The 23,813-nt window shown below is 44.8% G+C and overlaps 1 protein-coding gene across 1 annotated transcript in view; it reads right to left on the bottom strand.

Moving 5' to 3' along the window:
• Positions 1–23,813, bottom strand: part of efna3b (ephrin-A3b) — a 54,830-nt gene that overhangs the window by 7,042 nt on the left and 23,975 nt on the right. Inside the window, exons 3-4 of the mRNA XM_062398360.1 lie at positions 2,056–2,348; positions 299–364 (exon numbers count right to left, since the gene is read on the bottom strand). Coding sequence (XP_062254344.1) covers positions 299–364; positions 2,056–2,348 — 359 coding nt within the window. The remainder of the gene's footprint in view (positions 1–298; positions 365–2,055; positions 2,349–23,813) is intronic.

Raw genomic sequence — 23,813 nt, 5'->3', positions numbered from 1 at the left:
CTGTTGTGTGAGTGAAAATGCTGCAGGGGAATCTCAGCAGGAGTATTAATAACTCTGCCTCTTTAAGACTGTATTTAGATTGTATATGCATCTGTATGCAGCCGGTGTGTGTGAGTGTGTGTTATAGTGTGTGTAAGTGTGTTTATAGGAGCCCCGGTGGTTCCTGACAGATGGGGAGGGCAATGGTTAGAGCGACTGTAACCAGATGGGTGCAAGCGTCGCATTACAGGTCTCACACACACACACACACACACACACACAGACACACACACACATAAACACAAAGTGAGAGACGTACCCGTGGAGCAGCAGACGTACACTCGTAGTCTCAGGCAGCTGCGGCCGTGGTGATGAGTGGGCGTGGCTGTGAAGCAGAACGCACAACTGAACATCATGTGATTGTTCACAGACACAAAAGTGACACACAAAGTTACTTTTTCCCTCTGTCCAACAGCAGTGACATATTTAAGCTCATCAAGTGTTTTAACTTGATTCCCTTAAATCCGGAGTTAGCTTTAAAAACAGAATACAGGTTGTGAGACTGAGAGCGGAGCTAAGGGTTAACTCTGTTCAGATGACACTCGTTTCTCTCTCCCTCAGGGACACTGGACCCTACAACCCAGATGTTGTGTAGTGACAGGTTGTTCAGTGGTGGGCTTCTCGTGAGCAGCTGGCGAACACGCAGCACAACACAGACACACACACACACATTCTCAGGTTTCCTGCTGAGGGACAGATTTTTTCGTAGATTATATACCAGACTGAACGTATCTGATTCTAGATTTTTTTAGATTCTTTTAACATAAATAATAACAGTCTTGATATTGATCCCTCAGTTTTTGGAGAAAACAAGTTAATACTCAGCAGGAAACTTTTTTTTTCTTTTTAATGTCAGTTTAATGTTCTTCAAATCATTGTTAAAAACTCATCTCTTCCCTTTGGCCTTCTTTTCAAGATTTTATTTTATTTGTATGAATTTTTGTAATCATTAGTATTGAGACATATTACAGATTGCTGTTTTATGTGTTTTATAATATAGAGTTGACATTGACAGCATGAGAACACAGTATAAGGCCACTTAAAGGGAAAATAAATGTGGTTTCGAGAATATCATAGGTAAATAAACAAATAAACAAAAAATAAATAGGTTAATAGAAGTAATCATTTTAGAGTATGCGTCATTTTACAGGGGGAATATCAGATGGTCAGCAAATAACAATTGATGTAATCTTTTGGCTAATCAGCACCATATTATCATAAGGACTCATGGAAGTATCAAGACTGAAGAAAAGATTGTGCAAGAAACTGTGCTTGTTCTGAAGAAGGAAAAACACAGACTTGGAGGAAATGGCCTCTTTAGTTGAGGAAGAAATGTTTTGTGGTTTGGTTTTCGGGCGACTGCGGTCGTTACATCTGCAGGATATTTTTGTAGTTTCTCAGGATTTTGGATTTTGAGTCCAGAAGGAGGAGAACTCAAGATGTCTTTGCTCCTTAAAACGTTTTATACCCCTTCATTCTCACACTGTTAGTTTTTTTTTAAGATATTTTTCTTCAATGTGAAAGTCTGTCTTTGCAGTGAGCTTTCTGCTTCTCTCTGACTATGGTGCTGCAGAACGACTGCTTGCTGGAGACATATCTCATCAATGGATGTAGGTTAAATGAGTACATCACTCATTATACAGTAATTTTATGCAGGAGACATTGGTCTTTAGCATGAAAGGTTTGTTATACTTGTCATACTGGCACATGGCGTAGTGATAACGGATGAGCCCGTCCGACTGCAGGGGGATATGATTAGACGTGAAGCAGCAATTTGTTATCCAGAAATTACCAGACGACAAACTTTGGTTTATCTGGGTTAAACACATTTAACAATAAATACAATACACTGTTTAACATACAGAAGATCACAGCTCTAGTCTCAATATCCTCCTGCAGGATCAAGAATATTCCATCGTTATTTTCCATTCATGTTCTGGGGGTCATACATTACAATCGCACATAAACATAAATATGAATTGACATGATATTAGCTATTGGTTTGATTCCACTCACAGATGTAATAGTACTCCTGTCCCACGTTGAACTCGTAGCCCAGCGAGAAGGCGCTGTAGCGCTGGAACTTCTCAGAGAACTTGATGGGGGCGTGGGGGGCGTGAGGCCGGTTACACTCCCACCTCTTGAAGCCCAGCTGGGGGTCGCAGTTCCTGTAGCCACGGTAGCTGACCATGTAGAGGACGTACTGCTCCCCGGTGCCGACCATGCGCTGGCTGTCGTTGTAATGAGGGCAGTAGATGTCCAGGTAGTCGTTGACGTTCACCTGCATTGTGTGGCCCTCCCTGCGCAAACTGAAAACACACAAAACAAGGCCGGAGTCAATATAATTACAAAGAAGAAACACATACTTAAGAAATTAAATAAAATTCAATTTGTTTGGAACAGTTTCCTTTTCCTTGTTATGTAAAAGCAACATCATCAGTAGGATGATAGTACTTCACACACGTTTACCAGTTAATTTGTGGTGCTTATATTTTACACACATAAACACACACTCTACTCAACATTGTGTTTCAGCTCCTTTCTGCCTGATTGTGCACCCAGGGTCAAACAGATATTTGTTCGAGTTTTATCAAGTTATTAAAAAACACAGCAGGTGAGTGTGTGTGTTTGTGTGGGTCTGTGTGTGTGTTTGCGGCTGCAGGGCTGCTGCATGCAGAGAATGCGGAGCTGACTCTTCAGTAAAGGCTCAAGGGCCCCAGGGCCACAGCTCCTTCGCCTGGTATCAGTGTAGCCTCGTCCCCTAACCCCCGCGCTCGTACATCAACCTGAGAGCAACGTTGCGCTCATGTCAGCCGTCAACGTCCCGGCCACGTTCCTCCCTCCGCCAAAGCTCATATATCAGTGTCAGCCCTAAAAAAGACTCGTCCTGACAGGAAGATAAGGTCTGATTCTGTCTGCCAGTGCATGTGTGTGTCTGTTTGCATGTGTGTGTGTGTGTGTAGTTTGTGTGACAAAGTGAAATAGATGCTTTCCTGACATCCAAAAGCCCTCTTCCTCTCCCCATCACGGACACAGGCCCGTATCCGTGTGACAGAGACAGGTTGCAGTTGTAAATCATGCACACGTCGATGAGCACGTGCACATACTCACACACACACGCGCACTCAAATGTTCTGGCGGTGACACCATATGATCACAAGGGGGCAGCAGTGTGTCGCCCTCAGCCTGGCGCTCCCCCTCTCCCTCTTTGCCAGTTCTAGGTCATGTCTCCAGGGAGATTATTATTCAATTATTAAATGAAGATCGAAACACTGTTCCCAATGTCTCCCTCTCTCCATCATTTCTCTCCACTCTCTTCAAAACCTCTCCTTTTTTTTTTGCTCTCCATTTTCCCTGCTCACTTTATTTCAGAGCAACATGAACGCAGGATTAATTGCTCAACATCCTTTATTCTCTCTCTCTCTCCTCCTCCTCCTCCTCCTCCTCTTCTATCCTCCACTCTCCTCTCATTGCATCATTTACTCGCCTGCAGAGCAGATTTACTTCTCGCCGTCCTGGTGGTGGAGAAACAATTGTAAAAGGCGACGAAGAAACAATGTTTATAGTGAACGCAACAGAGATTGAGAGTGAAAGAAAACGAGGGATGAGTTCCACCAGGGAGTCGTGAATGCAAATAGAGTGGAGGAGCGGGGGGGGGGGGGGGGGGCGGGGGGAGCTGAGAGCGGAGCAGACAAGGAAAAGAAGGCGTTTGGAGTTTTACGCTGCCGAAGAAAAGCACGTTCTCCAAGATGAAGGGATAATGGGGGAAAAGAAAGAGGGAAAAATGAAGGGGAGGGCAACACTTGAGTAATCTTAAAGCAAATGACTTCTCGAAGATAAAAGCCGGCTCCAGGATTCCCACTGTGCATGTGTCTATTGTGTGTGTGTGTGCGTGTGCACCTGCTTTGGCTTGTGTCTGCGAACAAGCATTTGTGTGTGTGCGACATCAAAGCCTGTCACCTCTCTTCCGTCAGGCTTTTATATCTGACAGCGTGACATATTGACGAGGTGTGTCTCCGATAGAGAAATCCAAACACAAAACACAACAAAAGAATGAGTATTCATAAAATGTGAGTTAAACAGCAAATCCACTCTTGTGTAAAAGTGGAATCAGAATCCTTGACTGTTAGGAGAATCAATCAAAGCCCCCATCCGGCTGAAGCTTCTGGGCTGTGGAGAATCAGATGTGTGAGTTCAAGTATAGTTTTTAATCACAGCTCTGCAGGCTCTTTCCTGACAATGACATTGCACGTCCAGGAAGTTGCATCAAACCAAATGCTCCTTCACTGCACCTTCAGCTTTGCATTAAACTCTGCACAGAGGGTTTTTTTTTACAGGTAAACGGGGCAGAAACTAAAATAAATCTGTGTTTCAGACGAGCCGTCAAGTCCAACTCTCGGCTGGGCTGTTATTTTGGCCACAGCGCTGTCATGTGACGTCCCCGGGCCCACAGGAACATTTCGCAGGCCTTGTGCAAAAAGACAGAAGTGGCTACAAACTATGGCTCTGGGTATAAGGAAGGGTTTAAACTACAAGTCATGATTTTCCTCTGTGCCTGTTGACCATTGTACTGAGAGAAGCCAGAGATACAATAAACCGAACAGAAAATGATGCAAATGGATGTATTCACTTCAAGTTAGGAAAGAATGGATAGAGAAAAAAACTACTCTGATCAGTTTGACCAAGTTAGAAACACAGATTCAAACCGGTGCTTTGTATAATCCAGACTATTTCTCAGTATCAAGGGGAAAATTGAGACTGAGCCCTATTTCTACTGTAAATTTAGGATGCATGTGTCAGAGAGGTGTTGATTCTCATTTGCTGTAATTTCTAAGTTTGTTGTTTTTGATTTGTTTTACTGGATTGCAAAATATTGCAAAACATTATGCAATTCAGTTCAACACCACAATTACAACATATTCCAGAAAACTCAACTAATGTGCTGGTCTCAACAAAAACAATTTTTCAATTAATTAAACTTAATTAATTGCACAGAGAGCTGGATTGTATTTCAAGGGAGGGGGGTGTTTTCAGCTCACATTCATGTTTGTATGAATATCACTTCCAAGGTTTTTGATGCAAAATATATGAAATCATCTATTAAAAGCAAAAGTGTTTATGCTCATCACCTAAACTGCCTGTTGGGAATGTGAACTTCTCCTTCGTTGAAACTTTGTGCGACAGTATTCCTTCAGTGTGTTTCAAGACAAAAGATGATGCACAACATTTTGTGATTCAAAACTGTATTTGCCAAAGAGAATTTTTTATTCCCCTTTTATGATATCGGAGTTAATGCTGCCTGAAAATTCAATATAGCAGCTTATGAGAAGTCACAGTGTGCTGTTGTCCTCCGCTCTCCTCTGACTCCTTCCTTCCCTATTCTGTGGAATTACCACTCATTTCCTTCTTCATAACTGATGTCTGCCTTAGTTGAAGCTGCTGGAAGCCGGAGCTGAGATGTGGAGCGGGACGTTTCATCAGCAACACAACTCCGAGAGCAGGCGAACACCAAGGCTCCGACAGGGGGAAGCAGCGCCGGAGCGATGGCAGGAAAACGATAGGAGGATTTATAGGATGAGATGAGGGGTAGTCAGGGTTAAAAGCTGCAGAGTCGGGCCACCAGGGAGTGGAGGGTCAAAGCGGGTGGTGGTGGGGGGGGAGCGAAGAAGAAGCAACAGCTAAGAGCAAGATCAAAGTGGGCCGGGATCAATGTCACTACTATAAAATCACATCAGGGAGGGCGAGGGAGAGCAAAAGACACAGGGAGAGAGTATGTAGCCTATATAAATCAGCTGTATGCAACATAATGCCACAGAGTTACCCCCCCGCCTCACTATTATCTGGCTGGCCTGCCGGTGCGGCGTCTAAATAAAACACTTTGACAGTAACAGCAATCATTCCTTTAGTTCTCCGCTGGGGAGACGGAGGGTTTTGTAAAAGGAGGAGCTGTGACCGCGAGCTCAACAGATTTCAGACGAGGAAGTTACAGAAGTTACAGTTGGTATTGATTTATTCATGCTGACACTACAAAGAGAGCAAAATGGTCAACATGTTTACTTCAGCTGCTTTCAAACTCTGCACATTGTCCTGAAATGATCCGTAAGGGCCCGTATGTGACAACCGCAAACGTCCCAGTCAGCTGCTCTGGATATTTTCAGGAGCTCCCCCCCCCGCCCCGCCCCCCAGGTAACACATCCCAGTGAGACTATGGGAGAATAGAGCTGGAAAATTTGCGGGATATTCACAGCAGGCGAGCGGTGTGTGTTGATGCTTCTAAACCTCAAAGGACTTAAAACCAAAAACACGTGAGAAGCTGACAAAGATCAACAAGATTCAAGCGCTTTTGAGGATGTTTATTTTTATTTCATTGTATGATCACGTAATTGTTGCGTGCAATTTTCTTATGCGCAAGACAAATCGGTAACCACTATTATTTTTAAGTGTTTATTGGTTTCTTTCTTTTGTCGGATTGTAAACTTTATTTTCTCTTAATTTTCCCGGTATTTCAAATATTGCAGCTCTAAATGTCTGTGCTGCTCCCTCTTGCACACGTCCAATAGAGGCTTTCTAGTCTATATATATTTCTAAGTGCCTTTGTTGGTGTAAACAAAAACATGGGATTTCAGAAGAGGAAGTTACACGTCACGTCCTGCCTTCCACATCTCCCTCGCCTGAACGATCCAGATATTTTCCTGGCGTGGTGAAGGCGTCTGACCTCGACAATCCCCTGCGCCATTCTTTACTCGTGAAAAACACTTGTGCCTGAAAGAGCTTTTCAGTCTCACGTGTCCAGACCTTTCTCCACATTGTGTCAGGCCTTCATCTGTGATAAATATGTACAAGACGCCCTGAAAACAGAAGGAGGTCGCTCTTTCTCCCGGAGAATCTTCTGTAGCAGAACTGTAGAGGGCGGCGGGTGGGGAAAGCTTGCAAGATATTCTCAGGTGCTAAATGTTTCTGTTTCCTATCAGGGCCCTTTTTGTACCAAGTGTTATTAAACCCTTTCACCATTACAGGTCGGCAGATACAGCGGAGCGTCCCTTTACAGCAGAATTATTAAATCATCTCATTAGTGACCTTGCACATTGCCATGGAAACCAGAAAGAAAGGTTTAAGGACACTGCGAGAGTCGAGGAGGGAGACTGGACGAGGCTCAATGTCTTAATACCAAGATTGAACTTTTTCTTATTAAAAACTATTTATTTTTTGATGCATAAACTGAGGTAACACAAGTTATTCATTTATTAATGAGCCTCTTTCAACACAGAAGGTGATGTTACTAGAGCTGCTCCTGACAGCAGACATTTTGAATTGTCGAGGTCTGCTGCTGGATTTGTTGGATTATTGGGGAAGTTTACAGCGGCTTCTAATGTTCATCACCTTCATCCCCACCAGGGGGCAAAGGTCACAGTGGAGGGTCGTCCACCAACCAGAAGGTCATTGGTTACTTTTACTGTAAAGCTCTTTGACTGTTTGATAAGACTGGAAAAATGCTATATAAATACAGTGTATTATAAGTATATTTACAATATACTGCACATGCTATTTTTACATTTGCAATCTGCTATCTCAAAAACAATAAATTATTGAAGCCAGCCTTTAAAACAATATTCAAATATGACATTGTTGTCAAATAACACATTTAAATAATCAGCTCAACACTTGCAGGTGCCTCATCAGCAGAGCTTGAATAAAAATAGAAAATACCCACACGCTGTCAAAGTTGTTTGTGGTTGATATGTCGTTTCACTGTAAACAACCTTATTATACGTGAACACAGCGGTTCCATATATATGGCTTCTATAAATGTAGAAGTCTTTTTCATTTTTTGGTTAAATTCTCGTATATTAATATTGGCTTGTGTCTACTTGCGATTCACAAAACTCTCCCTCACAGAGCTTTGTAAGATTAAAAATCCTTAAGACTTGAAAAAAGACCATTACAAGACAAATTGATACTTTAGGTGTCCAGGGTTTGTAGTTCTTTCAGACTACAGCTCCTCAGCGCTGATAAGAACCTGCCGAGGTGAACGTGTGTGTGACCGTGAGCCTCAGCCGACTGCGGAAGACACGCGTGCAGATAAATCAAGGTTAAGGAAATCAAAGGAGACACTTCTGAAGGGCACGAGGTTGTGTTGGATTAATACCTGTCCAGCAGGGTTACAGATGAAAACAGGGGTGTTACAAGTGATTGCCAATCAGGACTTAAAGCACCACGCTGCCTCCTGAGGCCGGAATGCTTAATCCCATCTTGGCTCGAGACAGAGATGCTAACATTGTTGCGGGAGGACTCCAATCAGCCGGCGGAGCGCGGGTTGTAATTGAATAGCTCCCCCACTGAATGGAGACTCCCATAGACCTGTAGCATGACTGAAGTCCATGTCACACACACACACACACCAACTTCCTACTGAATCCTCTACTTTGTAAATCCTCTGCTCAGAATCTCTGTTTTATCTCCACTACCTGCATCTTCTCCCTTGTACGCTGTTTCTAAGTTTGCGAATAGAGAAATCGGGCAAACAAGAGATTAAAAAGAGCACGTGCGTGTGTGTGTGTGTGTGTGTATTTGTGTATTTGTGATGCAATCTAATTCCATATTGGACGGAATTGAAGCGTTTGATAGGCGTGACCAGCGAGTACCATCTTCCTCCTTGCACAGCTCGTCTCTTTGTTCTCTACCTCTGTCTGTCCCTCCATCACGTCCCTCTGGTCTTCAGCAGGAACATGCATGTGTCTGCAGGTGAGTGTATTTGTGTGTGTGTGTGTGTGTGTGTGTGGGAGGGGGGGTGTTTAGTGGTTGAGTAGGTTCTAAATTCTTCCCATTGAAATCAATACCTGTCTAGAGTGTGTCCAACAGACTGGAATATGCTGTCTTCTCTCAAGGCCGCCACACACACACACACGTGCACGGGCACACACACTGTCCTGCCTGTGAAGTGATGGCTCATCATTGGTAATTGATCAAAGTTTTACAGCGTACAGGCCTCACACACACACACACACACACACACACACACACACAAATACACACAGACACACACACTGACTGACATGATCCAACAACACCAGCAGCATTCTCCAAATATCTCTTTCTGCATCGGCCCCTCTTTTCTTCCCTCTTGTTTGCCTCATTTCTCTGCTCCTCTCACTTCTCTATCATGCTCTTAAACACTCTATTTCCCCTCCTCGGCTCCTTCCTCCTTCCTCCATCCATCATCCTCTCCCTTTCTCTCCGCCCGTGGATATTGACCATGTAGTGTGTGAGAGAGAGTGTTCGAGCAGCACCAAGCCTAATGGCAGGCGTTATTAGCCCCTTGAACCGAGCTGTCTTGCCTTCACAAAGAGCAGCGTTCAACAGACACGCTCCCGTGCCATTATGCACGGATACAGCGAGCGTGTTCTCCTGCACACGTGTGTGTTTTTGCGATCAATCACGCGTTCTTGCCTTTTGTGGGTTTGAAAGAGATGGATGGACGCGAGGAGAAGAAAACGAGCAACTGCGTGAAACGGCAGATGTCGAAAGCCGAGGCCGGAACACGTGCAGAGGAAGCGGACGGATAGAAGAAGAAAGAGGAGGCAGAGGAGATCAGAGATGTGGGCAGATGAAAGAATGAACGAGGAGAACAGGAAGGAGGAGAGGCACAACACTTCGATTGAGAAAAATGTTGTTTAAGCTGTGAACGAGTCGGCCACTTGCAGTCTTTACCTTAATTTACGTGTCTATTGATTTTGTCTTCAACTCTAATTTATCGTCAGCAGCATCCCACCCACACGGCCTATTTTCTGCTCCGAGGAGTTTGTCCTCCTCTTCTACTCCTCACACGCCCAAGTGCCATTCACCCACTTTTCTGCCAAAACCAACCAATCGCTCCTCCTTGTTCCATCACTTTGCTCCCATCCCTCCAGCCGGGGGCCGCTCGCTCTATCCCTCCGTTCCCTCTCCCTCCGTCTCTGCGCCCAAAGCCCTTACACGAGCAACGCTGATCCCATCAGACACCGGGCCAGCGGAGGCAAGACGGAGAAGAGAAAGTGAGTGTATGTTCCCTAAGCTCTCCCATGATTGATAGTGATCCTGGCTGATGGCTGTGTATAGACTCAGCACTCAGCGAGACATTACCCTCTGACCCAGCTATTGATTCTTGTATTCGCTGCCCCAAACACCCAACACTGGCCCTGACCCTGTCTGTGCGACAACCACACAGAGAATAACGCATGCACACACACACACACACACACTCGCCCTTGCGTACAGTCCGGCTGATTGATAGTTTGGCGGCGTCCAGTGAAACCTGATCAATCCGCTGCATAACAATGATTTCTCCCCTGCCTTGCTCAGCCCACTTCCTGGCCCCGAGTCACATGGCACCCTGGTCCCGCTGACGGATGTGTTTGGGTCAGGGTCTGGAGGCTTGGGTATCAGGGCCGCGGGGGACAAAGGGCTTCGATGCGAACAACAACATTACTCAGATCTCCGAGGTCCGGGCAGGGAAACGCTGCTCGCCAGGCAGAGGGACGATGCGGAATGAGAAGCAGTGCCATCCATCAGGCCGACCCGGGTTAGATAGAACCTGCAAATTATTCTTTATCTGCATGTGCTCGTTTTAACCTACTTGAACTGCGAGGTGGGTGGGGCCCGCCATACAGAAGAGATTAGCTGCTAAAGGAACCTCACTTTGCTTCTCTTCAGTGCTGCAGCCAACAGTGGGTGTGTATTTGGGTGTGTGTGTGTGTGTGTGTGTGTGTGTGTGGCCGACTTCGCTAATGTAACAAAAATGATCCCCTAAGCAGAACTCGCAAAGAGTGAAACAAAGGCTCACGATGATTTGCCAACCATTATTTGACCCATGTCCAATATCAGTGACAAGTTAAACACGGAGAGGAAAGTCTTCGCCATTGAAAGTCCGGGGAGGCGAAGCCAGAAAGAAAAGCGAGCCGGCGAGCAGAGCCGCCCGAGCCGCGGCCTAATGGGCTCCCAAAACAAAACCACAGCTGGCTTCCAACATTAGTCTCCATGGCGACAGAAGAAGCTTTAGCTGCGCAGCTATTGTAACAAAAAAAAGGGGTGGGTGGGGGGGCTACAGGGGTTCATTGCTTTGTGCGAAAACCCATCTATTCCCCCTTTTATCCACCATCTCTCCCCTGTCTCACTAATGGCTAATTAAGTACCACTTATTACGATTCCACATTATAACTAATCATGGGCTATTACTGTGGCTAACTCTGGTTTGCAGCGTTTTCAGGATCATTTTTTCTTTGTTTTGTTCCGGCCCAGTGAGGCTGCACAGAGAATGAAGGTTAGGAGCAGAACGGGGGGGGGGGAGCGGGGGTGTGTTTCTTATGGCGACAGGCAACATTTTAATAGGTGGCGTTCTGTATGAGAAGCCGGATCCGGAGGTCTGTGGCTAGAGTGGACAATCACAGGTGAAAGGACTAGAACATTTTATTTAAGTTTAGAGACTGTCATTTCAGTTGTTTTGCTTTAAATTGTTAAATAAAGTTCAACTGACCAGAAGCCAAGAGAGAAGTTGGATCTGCCTTGAATAGGTCTTTCCAACCGGTTTCTTTTTGTGCTGCTTTGCTGCTTTCTGACTAAAGTCTGGATATTTTTCAGAAATTTCCCCGAGGACGTAAACCGTATAAATAAGTCAACTGCTCCGAAACTTTCCTGCCCACCTCCAAGTAGATTTTCTGGAAAAATGGCCAAAGCACAGCAGGAAAATGTTGAAAATTTTTTACTAAATCACAGCAAGTAGGTGACATGACATTTCTAACATGTGACCGATGCAATACAAATGGCTCAGGATGAATAAGTGGAGTCACACATGCATAAGTAAAAGACGCAGGGAAAAATATCAAATGTGCAAAAAGGCCAGGAACAGAGCAAAACAGAAGTTCTGTTTATCTCAGGCAAAGACCGATGGACACACACACACACACACACACACACACACAAACACGAGACAGGGAGAGAAGCTGTACACTTGCTGAGACAAGCAGGCTCCAGCCTTAAGTCTTTGAGTGTTTAATCTAAGTATTCTTGTCAGATAGAAGATGACATTGAGCTCTAACATTTCAGGCATTATGGATTTTCTGTTAATGCAACGTGACGAGGGGAATTAATTCAATGTATTCACGTGCACTGGGTCACAAAGGCCTGAAATTAAAGCAGGCAGATTGAGACACATGCTCAATTACCCGTTTAGGGAAATAATTTTGCCGTATTAAATCCCTGGAGTGAAACAATGAAAGAAGAAAAACCCTGTGCATTCGAAAAGAAAAAACAATATTCAGACTCACGCCATTTCAACAGTTTTCTGTTTCTGCTCTTAATCAAAGCGGGACATGAAAGACGAGCGGAGCGCGGATGTTTCAGCGCTGAGGTCTTCCTCAGTGGCAGGATGTTTTGCTCGGTGATGAATGAGCCAAAACTTTATCGATGCCAGATTTGAACTTGTGAAATCCAAAACACAGGCTCAGAAGCGTTGATCCACTCAGAATGGAAACTTTGACTCAGTGCAGTATTTCTCAATAGCTGAGTGCGTGGCGGGGCAGCTGCTGCACATCCAACTGTAAACTCTGCCTCACTCTATCCAATCTGTCCTTCCTCCGACAAATGCAGGGCCTGACAATATCACCAGTCAACCCTGGGCTCTGAGTATCCCCCCCCCCCCCCCCCCCCCCCACCACACTCACTCAATTACCTGTCAGACTCCTACAATCCTGCAAAGCTTGCTACAAACGATAGTAACTAGAAAATAGAGCCGAACACTGATGACATTCCCAAAGAAACACGTTGAGCTTGTGGACAGACGACAGGACACATGTTGCTTCGTGGCAGAGGAAGCTAAAAAGAAGATGAACCGATGTGTGGCTGAGGAAAATGTGATTCCCACATTAAGATCTGCATCCAGCTGATTTCACAAGCCTCAGTATCTGTTGGTTTGTGAGTGTTGGTGTCAGTGCTCTATGATGTGGCCGACTCTCTCCACTGAACATGAGCCGACTCTGTCAGACTCGACAGTCTATCAGTGCAACATCCTTCTCCTGTTTCCCCCCCCCTCTCTCTCTCTCCCCCCTCAGTATCAGCTTGCTCTGCCGTCCTCTCCTCCTCTGTCTCTCCATCCTTATCAGTGTCCTTCCATCTGTCTCTCGTTCAATTTTTCATTTCAGGTTCAATCTTTTTGACGTCCTCGCACTCCTCCTCCTCCTCCTCCTTCTCCGACGGCTCCTCTCCCTCCCTTTCAGTCCTCCTCTGCTGGCTTGTCAATCTGTTGTTCCTGCCCTGCCTCTCTCTTTCCCTCTCACTTTCTTTCCCTTTCTCACTCAAAGTCAATATGCTTCTCCGCGTGGTGGCAACCTGTCCATCATCACATGACAGTCAGTAAAATGTGCTTTCATGTGGACCTTGATTTTGTGTGTGTGTGTGTTTGTGTGTGTGTGTGTGTGTGGCACATGTAGTAAATAAAAATATATCAGAAATAACATCTTCCTGCACATCCAGATGTTCACATATGAAGTTACAGATCGTGTTTTGTTCGCAAGCTGCACAAAGGACAATCACAAACACGTCAACATGTTTCCACGTCCTACGCAAATTTGTGAATAAGTGAAATGACAAGGGACTTCTATCAGACAATATCACAGACTTGAAAAAGTAATTTCACCAAAGCTGATAAATTTGTTTTTTTTCCTGGTCTGTGTTGGTGTGTGGGCGAACTACATGTGTCTCTACACACACTGCAGCTTTGCTGTGACTTACTGCTTTAATTTCCTCTACCAAGGAGGATGTGTTTTCACCACTGTCCCTCTGTGTATTTAGTATTTGTTTTTGTCGGCAGGATAACACAAAAATATTCGACGGATTGACACAAAACTCGACGGAAGGATGGGACATCACCCAGGAAAACCCCCCAGGTCAGATTCCCTAATTTCCCAGGGAATTATTCATCAAATTTGTTGAAAATCTGGCACGTAAAAGTGACTGATATCTGTGTGTGTGCGCAATTTGGTGTGAATCCAAATAAAAATCTGAACCTTGCGGATACAAATGTGTTTTGTCCAAATAGTTGGACAAAACACATACGGTAATACCACCACCGATATGTAGCTGTGCTAAAGTGGATTTAGTGAGGAGCCAGCAGTTTACATGTATCTCTAATAGTTTTAGAACTATGTCCATATACGAACATGACGGATGTGGATTTTAGGAGACTGTTGGGCCGTGGTGGAGGTAGGAGCTCTACTGAGTGCCATTCTAGTTTAAGAGGTAAGTGGTACACATCGACTTCCATTATTTTTTATTATGTTGGCTACATCTTCCACACTAACCGATCAGTGCTTCCTGTTGTTTTCAGCCTGCAGGTTCCATAGGTCTCGCTCTTCTTCTTCTTCTTCTATTAATCTAACCATTGAGCTCTTATCTTTAACTCCCAAAACAAACCTGTGCTGCAGCCGGGAAGCACAGAGAGACATTGGGTTCTGTGGTTGATTCTCCATAAAGAACAGGATATTAAAAACAAACGGCATATAAATGGGAATGGAAAGTAACGAAGTTGGCCTGTATTCATATGAAGCCACCACAGCTTATTACTTCCACTGAGCACATTCCTTTGAGTGACATGCCGACGTGAAGCAGTGACAACAGCAGTGAATCATACGGTGGGTGGCCACGAGGGTCCATTAAAGGTTTGATAGTCTATGGCTGACATTAAGCTTTATGGATATGTAGGTGTGTTTCCGAACTATAATAAGAGTTATTGTATTTATTCGTACTGGGGTATTTATTCAAACGGGACAAAACAGTGGGATGTGAAAATGAGCTCTCATAAAGTCAGCCCACGTCCCAGTGCAACATCCTGGCCGTATAAGCAATGCCTGCTCTGCTCTGGTTTGCTGCTGGAATATGAAATATGCATGGACCATAAAGAGCATATGGACCATCCATCTCAATATCCGCTACACAGGGCCATCAAAAAAGATCATTAAAGGCAACACACACACACGGGCGCGCACGCACAAACATGTACACACAAAATGGCACATAAACATGCACTCCCACGGCGTGCATAATGCTTTATCAGTTTCAGAGCCAACTTTCTGCTGACGGTGCAATAACAGGGAAAGGCGTGTGCTTCTACGCAGACACACGTCCGACAAGCACAATTAGGAAAAAGAAGAGATTTGATAATTATGTGCATTTGCTCGCTTCACAATTTCCAGTCTTAATCTGAATATATTATTAACAGATGACACATGATAACGCAGGGATGTGGTTTTTGCATAGAGAAACATGAACACTTGTCTCACACACACACCTCAAGACTCTGTCACTTTGCTTTACTACACCTCTGTCACTATCAGGCTCTGTGGCCCTCCACTGCAGGGAATTACAGTTTAATATGAAAAGAGAGAGAGAGAGAGAGAGAGAGAGAGAGAGAGAGAGAGAGAGAGAGGGAAGAGAGAGAGAGAGGGAGAGAGAGAGATAGAAATAAATAAAAGACAAATTAACAATAAACAAATAGGGATGGACGGATAGAGATAACAGACAGATAAACACCATGTGAAACTGTTAATAGTGCAGAAGAACAAAGGAAGGAGGGATGAAGGGATGAGAAAGTGAAGAGAGAGGAAGAAGAGGGAGGTGATGAGGAAGAAAAACAGTCAAAGGAAGAGGGTAAACTCTCATTCACTCAGAAGTGAAAACTTAAAACAGATTACTATTGGGTGCACACCACTGTATCCAAATATCCATCGGTCCTCTTTTATCTCTTCTTCTTCTTCTCTCTCTCCCTCTGCCTCCCTGAGCTCCCTCTCTCCTTGCTTCCACATCCCTCTAATCTCCCCCAGTATGTGTCAGCGAGGAGTCTGACACTAAGTCAGCGTCACATTCTATCATCCATGCAGACAGAGACAGGAGCACATGCAAACAGGACAGCTACGAGACGGGCTTCAGCTTTATCTCATCTCTCTTCTACTTCACTCATTCCTTCCGTCTTTCTTTCAACCCCCTCCCCCATCCGCCTTCCCCTAGAAACCTGTCCATGAAGGTGCAGCCATCATCAATCTGCTGATGGCTACTGCTGTCTGGTTACTTCAAACTGCGGCCTAAACATTCCTGTCTGTGAAACGCAAATTTTATTTGTAAAAATTAGGTAAAAACAAAAGTAAGACTGTGAATGTTTTCACCTTCACAGTCGGTGGTAACAATTATTTTTACCATCTGGAATTCAGTCTTTGTTTCCCAGTTCTTCCGGCAGGTATAATAATTCACTACCTTTTGCAGAGAGGTGAAAAGTTGGAGACATTTTTAATTGTGTATTTCTCTCCTGTCAGTTCGTATATTTCCTCAGCACAGAAGAAAATACTGTCAGAGAGAATCGAGCGATGATGTAGATTTATGTTGCTGCGGCCAAGTGTTACAAATGATTCAGGTTCAGTTCTGAGAAAGCCATCAGTTTGAGTTGGCAAGAGGCTCAAAACACTACAGTGCAGTATACAGAGGAAAAAATAAGCCGAGGTGACGAGTTGTTGCAAAACGGATAGGTAAGAATCGAAAAGTAAAGTGCTGAATTTAACTTTAACAAAAAGAAAAGAACATTTCCATCCCACCCGTCATTTGTGTGTATGCGACTACTGCACCGCTTGTGTTTAAATACCAACTGTGTAATTGTCTTTCTCAGAATCTGCAGCTGATAACGTCTTTACATGAACTTTGTTTGTAATTGTTCCGCCTCTAAAATCACACCATGTCTTCACTCCTCATTTTACGGTCACACTAGTAAAGTTCCTCGCACTTTTAACAACTTGCAGAGTTAAATGTTAAGCTCCATGACAGGAGAGTGGAAGTTTTAATTCACTTCTCTCCTGCAGTTATAAGTTCCTGAACTTTTGCACTGATGATTCCACCTCATCCAAAACCATGAGCGCTGTGACTTCTTGAACCATGGATGCCAAAGCTCACCACACTTCTAGATAGATCTGACACCAGCATCGGAAATGCCTCAGATACTGCCAGATCGGGCATTGGCGAGTACGTGAATCTACAAACCACTCACGTCTTAAAGTCTCTTAGTCTCACCAAGATAAAACTGCAAGTTTCTTTTCCAGAAATCATCTCCTCTTTGCTACTCCAACACAGCAGTTGCAATTTAGAAATATTTCATGTTGGAAGGCCCACAAGTAAAAAAGTGATATCTACCACATGCAAGACTTTGGTTGGGGTGGAACAATGATAACAAGTATCACTTCCATACAGGATTAGAAGCCTACAGCTGTTAAAATATGTCATATAACCTCTTGTTTTTTTCAAACACACTGGCATGGGACCAGTAATCCTCAGAATCAATATTGGGAAGGGAAAATGGTAAAGGTAAATTTCTACTTCTAGGGATATAAATCTGCAGTTTGCTCTAATAAACCTCCAGAGTACTGGATGCTGCAAGAACAGACATGAATACACCTACAGTGTACTTGGACTGTCACTGTTATTGTGCCGGTGTGAGGTTTAAAAATACCCAGTTTGAAACCAGATGTGCCACCTGCTCCCCTCGGCTGCCGTGGGACTCCTTTGACAGACTGACTCCCCGCCTCGTTAACAGCACTTTGATTCAGCCAATCTCAGAAATATGAAAAGAGGCTGTTACGTCTTGGGAGGCCGGCGCCGTGCCTCTTTCTTTACGGATGGGGGTGTGGCTGTGTGCAGCTGGCTGAGGATTAATGCTGGATGAGGTGGGACGTGCACGCGTGGACACAAACTGGCACAGCTGACATCACACAGAACACGAGAGACATGAATCGAGTGTTGGCCATTTGACGCTCTCGTCCCCTCTGGCAAGGACTTTCTCCCTCGCTCGCTCGCTGTCCTCACTCTCCTTCAAACACACTGTTTCTCTCTCTCTCTCTCTGTCTGTGTTTGACATCACCTGTTCCTCCGTTCTCCCTCCCTCCCTCTATATCTCTGTCTGCCACTGCCAATCTATCAACCCTGGTGTAAAGTTGTAATCCTTTCCCCTCTTTCTCTCCTGTCGTTTACTTCCCTCTCTATCTTGGTAATTATCTCTCTGCCCTGTCCCCTCGTTTCACCCCCTGTCATCCATCTATCTGCCTCGGTGTTAAATATCTCATCTGCGTTCACTTTCATACTTCATTTTTCATTCCGTGCCCTCCCTTATCTCGGCTGGGCTGACCCCTTCATCTCTCCCCTGCCTCCCTCCATCTTTCTATCTCCCTCTGTCTCATCAGCGCTCTCTTTCTGCCTCGCCTGCCTGCCTCCATCTTTCCATCCGTCCTCCTGCGTCACCGGCAGATTGAAATTCAAACCTGAGCTTTTATTGTCAGCCCATGCGGTCGGTGATTTGCTTAGCGCACATTCCCATCCGAGGCCGTGTGGGTTGTGGGCAGTCTGCCGCGGGGAGTTAGGAGTGAAGATAAAACTTCAGAGGTCTCCTCATCTATCCGTTAGTTTGCAGTAATGCTCGTGATTACCGCTGACCTCTCGGTGGCAGCCGGCAGCTCTCGCTCCTCTGTCTGAACTCTGAACTCCTCCCAGAGGCCGAGTTGCTCTAAATCGTTGGTCTCATGTGCATTAGACTCTCTGTCACTGCCACAACAAAGTGGAGGAGAAGGTCGAGCAGGGGAGGAACTGGTCGGCTGATTGGTGTCGGTCAGGTGAGTGTATGGTTAAAACTGAGCTACAAATGACATATAAATATGTTGACACCAGAAGCTTCCAGGTCAATCAAAATATTTATTCTGAAAATTGCAATACGTTAATTCCCATCCCTTCATTTCTAATCAATATTGACTCTCAGTGGAGTCCCTGTGTAGTCTTCACCCCCCCCCCCCCCGCACAAATCATGATTTTTGGGTCCAATAGGTTCATAAACAATATAAGAAAAGAAAGTATCTGTTCATAAAGGGCCTAGGCAATGCTGAGAGGAAACAAGATACCCAACATTCGTGAGGATTAAGTTTTAAGAAAATTTATCTTATCATTTTTTTAATCATGCTTAACTGCATTACAAACATCAAAGTACATTTAATACTTCTGTGTTCTTTTTTTACTTTTGACAATAATCAGACACCTGGGGCCTGTTGTGAAGACTTCTTTCTCTGGATCAATTTTGTTGTTAAGCACAATTGATCAAGAAAGTAATTTGCATTCTAATTAGTAATAAAAATAATGTGTATTTTAAGCACTAATTTATCTATATCACCCCCCATGTTTACATAGTGTAGAAGATTAAAGCGAGAGGTTGCTACACTGAGCGCCTTCTAAAGCTTTAGTACCCACATCAACTGTTAATAAAGAGATGGTGTGCAGATGTTTATGTGTGTGTGTGTGTTGTAAGGGAAAGTAATGTTTGTGTGTTAACATGTGTCGTGACCAGTAAACATGTTACACATACATTTGCAGGTATCACAGCTGCTCCTGTTGGCAACCACGTCCTCATATATATGAATGCCTGTGTGTGTGTGTGTGTGTGTGTGTGTGACAACATGGTAGCGTCTGGCATGTGCGTGTGTGTTCCCTGCGAGACTGTCAGCATGCACAGGACAGCTGCTTCAAAGATGGCAGCATGAGCTTTTATTCTGTCTCCTCAATCAAAGTGCTCCCCTGCAGCTCGGCTTGCCAGACAAAACCAAAGTCAGCCAACGCCGGGCGTCGAGCTCGGCTCAGTCGGCCGAGAGACAAACAGAGGGGGTGAGGAAAGAAAGAGAGAGACAGGAAGAGAGAGGGAGACCTGCGGGTGAGAGGCCACAAGGTCTGTTTCGGTCTCTGGTGCAATGAGATGAAACCAGCAGGCAGCCAATCAGACGCGGCGATGAGCCAACCAGGGAATAACCTGCAGGTCAGGTAACACACGGACACACACACACACACTCGTGTGCACACCCACTACCACTCGCATGTGCTTGTTTGGATCCCACCATTGTTATCTGAGCTCTGAGCTGAACGTTCCTTGATATCAAGTGTTGCATGTAGAAGGTAATTGGATTGGTTGTAATTGGCTGTGGTCGGCTGGTTTGAATAGCAAATGCTGGCTTTGCATAAACACACAATTTAAATCCTTGTTGGTATCATGTAGACACACTGCTGCTGTGGTTAAAACCGTTAGTATGACGACTGCAAAAAACACAGATCCTGGATACTTTACTGCATGTTGCATGGAGACAGAGACAGAGAGAGAGAGAGAGAGAGAGAGAGAGAGAGAGAGAGAGAGAGAGAGAGAGAGATACTGGTGATGAAACTGTGAAAAAGAAAGGACGGGTGAGAGATGTGTGAAACAAAAGATTGAGAGTGGTCAGGGAGATGGAGGGAGAGAGAAAGAGAGGGAGAGAAAGAGGCCAGAGAGGTCATGAAGAGAATGAGGGGAGGGTGATGTTTCCTGTGGCATAAACCTTCAAGCTTGGCTAATGTTTTGTGTGTGTTTCTGTGTTTATGTGTGTCTGTGTGTGTGACCCTTTGTCTGAGGCAATGCACCATTACAATGAGTCATGCGAGCTGTAACAAGGAACAGATTGCTGTTCATTTATAAGTACCAGGTGTGTCTATGTGTTTGTGTGTGTGTGTGTGTGTGTGTGTCCGTGCACTCTAACACCCCGGTCACTGAGAGGTCCTCTACATGGCAGTGGAGACGCGTGTCCCGTGCGCGCGCGCGCACACACACACACACACACACACACACACACACACACACACACACACACACACACACACACACACACACACACACACACACACACACACACACACACACACACACACACACACACACACACACACACACACACACACACACACACACACACACACACACACACACACACACACACACACACACACACACACACACACACCCTCAGCACTGGTGTGTTATTATGAAAGAGTAAATGAGAAACTTCAGAGGTGTGAGAAACACACAAACACTGTGGACCTCCCACTGAGCACGAATGAGCAGCGTCAGCCTTCATGCCTCTGCCTCCCCTTTATTATCCCCTCGTCTCCCTCCTCTCTCATTCTCCACTTGTTTACTTTCCTCTGCACTTATTCACTACCTCCCTCGCTCCCCTCGTCCTCCCCCACCCGCTTCCTCTCTGTGCAGCCGTTATGGCATCATGTCTCTCCAGTGCAACTTGCGCCTATATGAAGCCATTTGTTACATCGCTCTGCTCCCCTTGCCGTGCCTAGCAAGGGGCTAAACGCACCATTTAACAGTGACATGATGACGATACGATGTGTTGTGTTGAAGTGCAACCAGTGAGAACACACAATCCTATCTTTACATAACCACTGTGCAACGAGCAAAGTGGGACAAGCCAGAGAGACAGAAAAACATTAGGAATGTGTGTTTTTGGTCGTTGTGTGTGTGTGTGTGTGTGTGTGTGTGTGTGTGTGTGTGTGTGTGTGTGTGTGTGTGTGTGTGTGTGTGTGTGTGTGTGTGTGTGTGTGTGTCAGAGGTCAGATTGATGGGGAAAGGTTTCATGGAAACACTGAAGGAAGTGAGCGAGGGAGTCTGGATAGCGAGAGGAGACGGAGGAAGAAGAGGTTTCGTTCTTCATCGGCTCCTTCTTCCAGCAAACAAGAGCCTCTGTTTTCAAGCACATTTTAACTGATTCTCGGGGGGGTGAGGCTTTTTTTAAAGGTAGCCTGCAAAGAGGATGCACAACTCCTTAAAATTCCTCAGGTGACACATACAAAGACACTCGGCGTGGCACTTGAGCAATAAGTGTTACACAGGCTCATCTGTCCTGATCACCTCGTTTCCATTCTTCTTCTGTAAGTGGACAGAACTAGTGAACAAGGAGAGGATGCAAGTGAAAAACATGTGGAGGCCCGATCTGGGAAAATAAGAAACAAGCAGACAGTTTGGTTTAAGGAAAAAAAAGGGTCAATAAACAGTAAGAGAGGAGAGGAGATGGTGGATGTTGTGTAATTGCTTACTGATTATTAGAATTGTCCCTTCCATTGATTAGGAGCTCTGTCTTTCCCAGCCAACTTTATTTCATGTTTTGCAATCAAACCCTCTGTGCACTAATGTCAAGCAACATGAATGCTGAGCATCCATTTGTCGTGCTGGCTAATCTACTGTGAAGATTATAATTATGTTTTAAATTTTTTTTGCAATTATAATTTTCCAGCCATTTCATTATCTGTTTTCTTCTCTACATTTCCACACAGGTCCTGGAATGTCTGGTGAAAATCCACTGATGATGATTTATGTTAGAACAGGTTTCCACCATGTTTTCAGCTTTCTGCAGTCTCTTATTATTTTTTCTAATAACTTTAATTACTTTTCAATCCTTTTGTATCATTGTTATAGCTGAGGTGACAGTGAAGCTGCTTTCAGACATGCACGGCACTCATCGAGGGGCTGTGCATCTTTCAGAAAGTTTCCTGCCTGGCCCCTGGAAAAGGACTAGGAGGAAGATTCACGCAAAAATAACACAAACCCTTAAACCATAAAAATATCTCAGAATGGAAAAGAGGTGCCATGCAGGTGGGAGACGCTGATTGTGACGTCGACTTGGAAAGACAACAAGGTTCCACTCTGGTGACACGGGTCGACGCCGCTGTGGATGTGCCGTGATTTCCTTGGTGGAACTTCCATGTTACGTTCTGCCTCCTGACTGAAGGGCAAAACCCAGGAAATATCTGGATCCCATCTTCTGGACCAGAGATCAGAAGTGAAACCAGATGATTGTGCGGTTGATGTTCTCCTCCCCGACTTTTCCTGTCCAAGTGGCAAAGATTTTTAAGAAGCCTGGGAACCCGACACTGTTTCCATTTTGTGGAGAATGTGGTGGTCGAAGGCATTTGCCTGATTTAAAGTCTCTTTCAAAAAGTACAACACAGAGAATGCCTGTTTTCATCTGTAGCTCTGAGCTCTAATTACCCAAAAGAAGCATCTTGCCTTGGTTTGTTTAAAGATTTGTGTTGCCCGTCTGTTGGGTTGTGATTTTCACGCACGTCGAAGACAAAGAGGAGATTGTTTTTTTTTCCCCCTTAATTCACAATTTATGCATCCCTGCCTTCTTTTGTCTTCTCTCCTCCAGACTCACCATCTTCTTACAGCCTCTGCACATCTATAGTCCACCCACACTGCACTGGTGTGATTAGAAAGGACAATGTGGGTTTGACTGACAGCTTCACTCTCATTCTGCCGCACCTGTTTGGACTTGTTGACCTACCGTCGTTCTTATTGGTATACGTAAGGTGTTTTGTGACAATTCCCACAATGATAAAGTCCAATCAGCCAAAGGAATGAATCAAAAGAACCTTCTCTTTATTTAGAGAGGTGAAAAAGTAGAAACCCCTAATTACGGGTCTAGTTTTAAATGTGTTGTTTGTTCGTGCTTCGTCTAAAATGAGCAGATTTAATGAAAACAAAACCTGAACTTCTCGTTGGCGAAACTCCACATAGCCCAACGTGAGAGTGCTGATGCTACACTTTAAAAAAACAAATAATTATTGGCTTCCCATTCAGACTGACTGATTACTCCCACTGACTGAATAAGATGCCTCCACTGGGCTTTTTCTGTGCTGCTTGTAACTGAATGCGATTTAATGAGCCGGAGAGGTGTGGCGAGAAGTACTTAAAAATGTCTTTAACCATGCATCTTGAAATCGAATCAACAAAGAAGAGATGAAGATGCAAAAATATGAGAAGAGAACACCAATCCGATTGGAATCGCTCTTTAAGGTTAGACTAGGTGAGAATATCTACTGAGTGAGAGCAGAGAAGGATGCACCACCCACATGGTTCATATTGC

The sequence above is a fragment of the Platichthys flesus genome, chromosome 11, assembly GCF_949316205.1.
Source record: "Platichthys flesus chromosome 11, fPlaFle2.1, whole genome shotgun sequence".
In the NCBI taxonomy this organism is placed as follows: domain Eukaryota; kingdom Metazoa; phylum Chordata; class Actinopteri; order Pleuronectiformes; family Pleuronectidae; genus Platichthys; species Platichthys flesus.
This window is presented reverse-complemented; position numbering and strand designations above follow the sequence as displayed.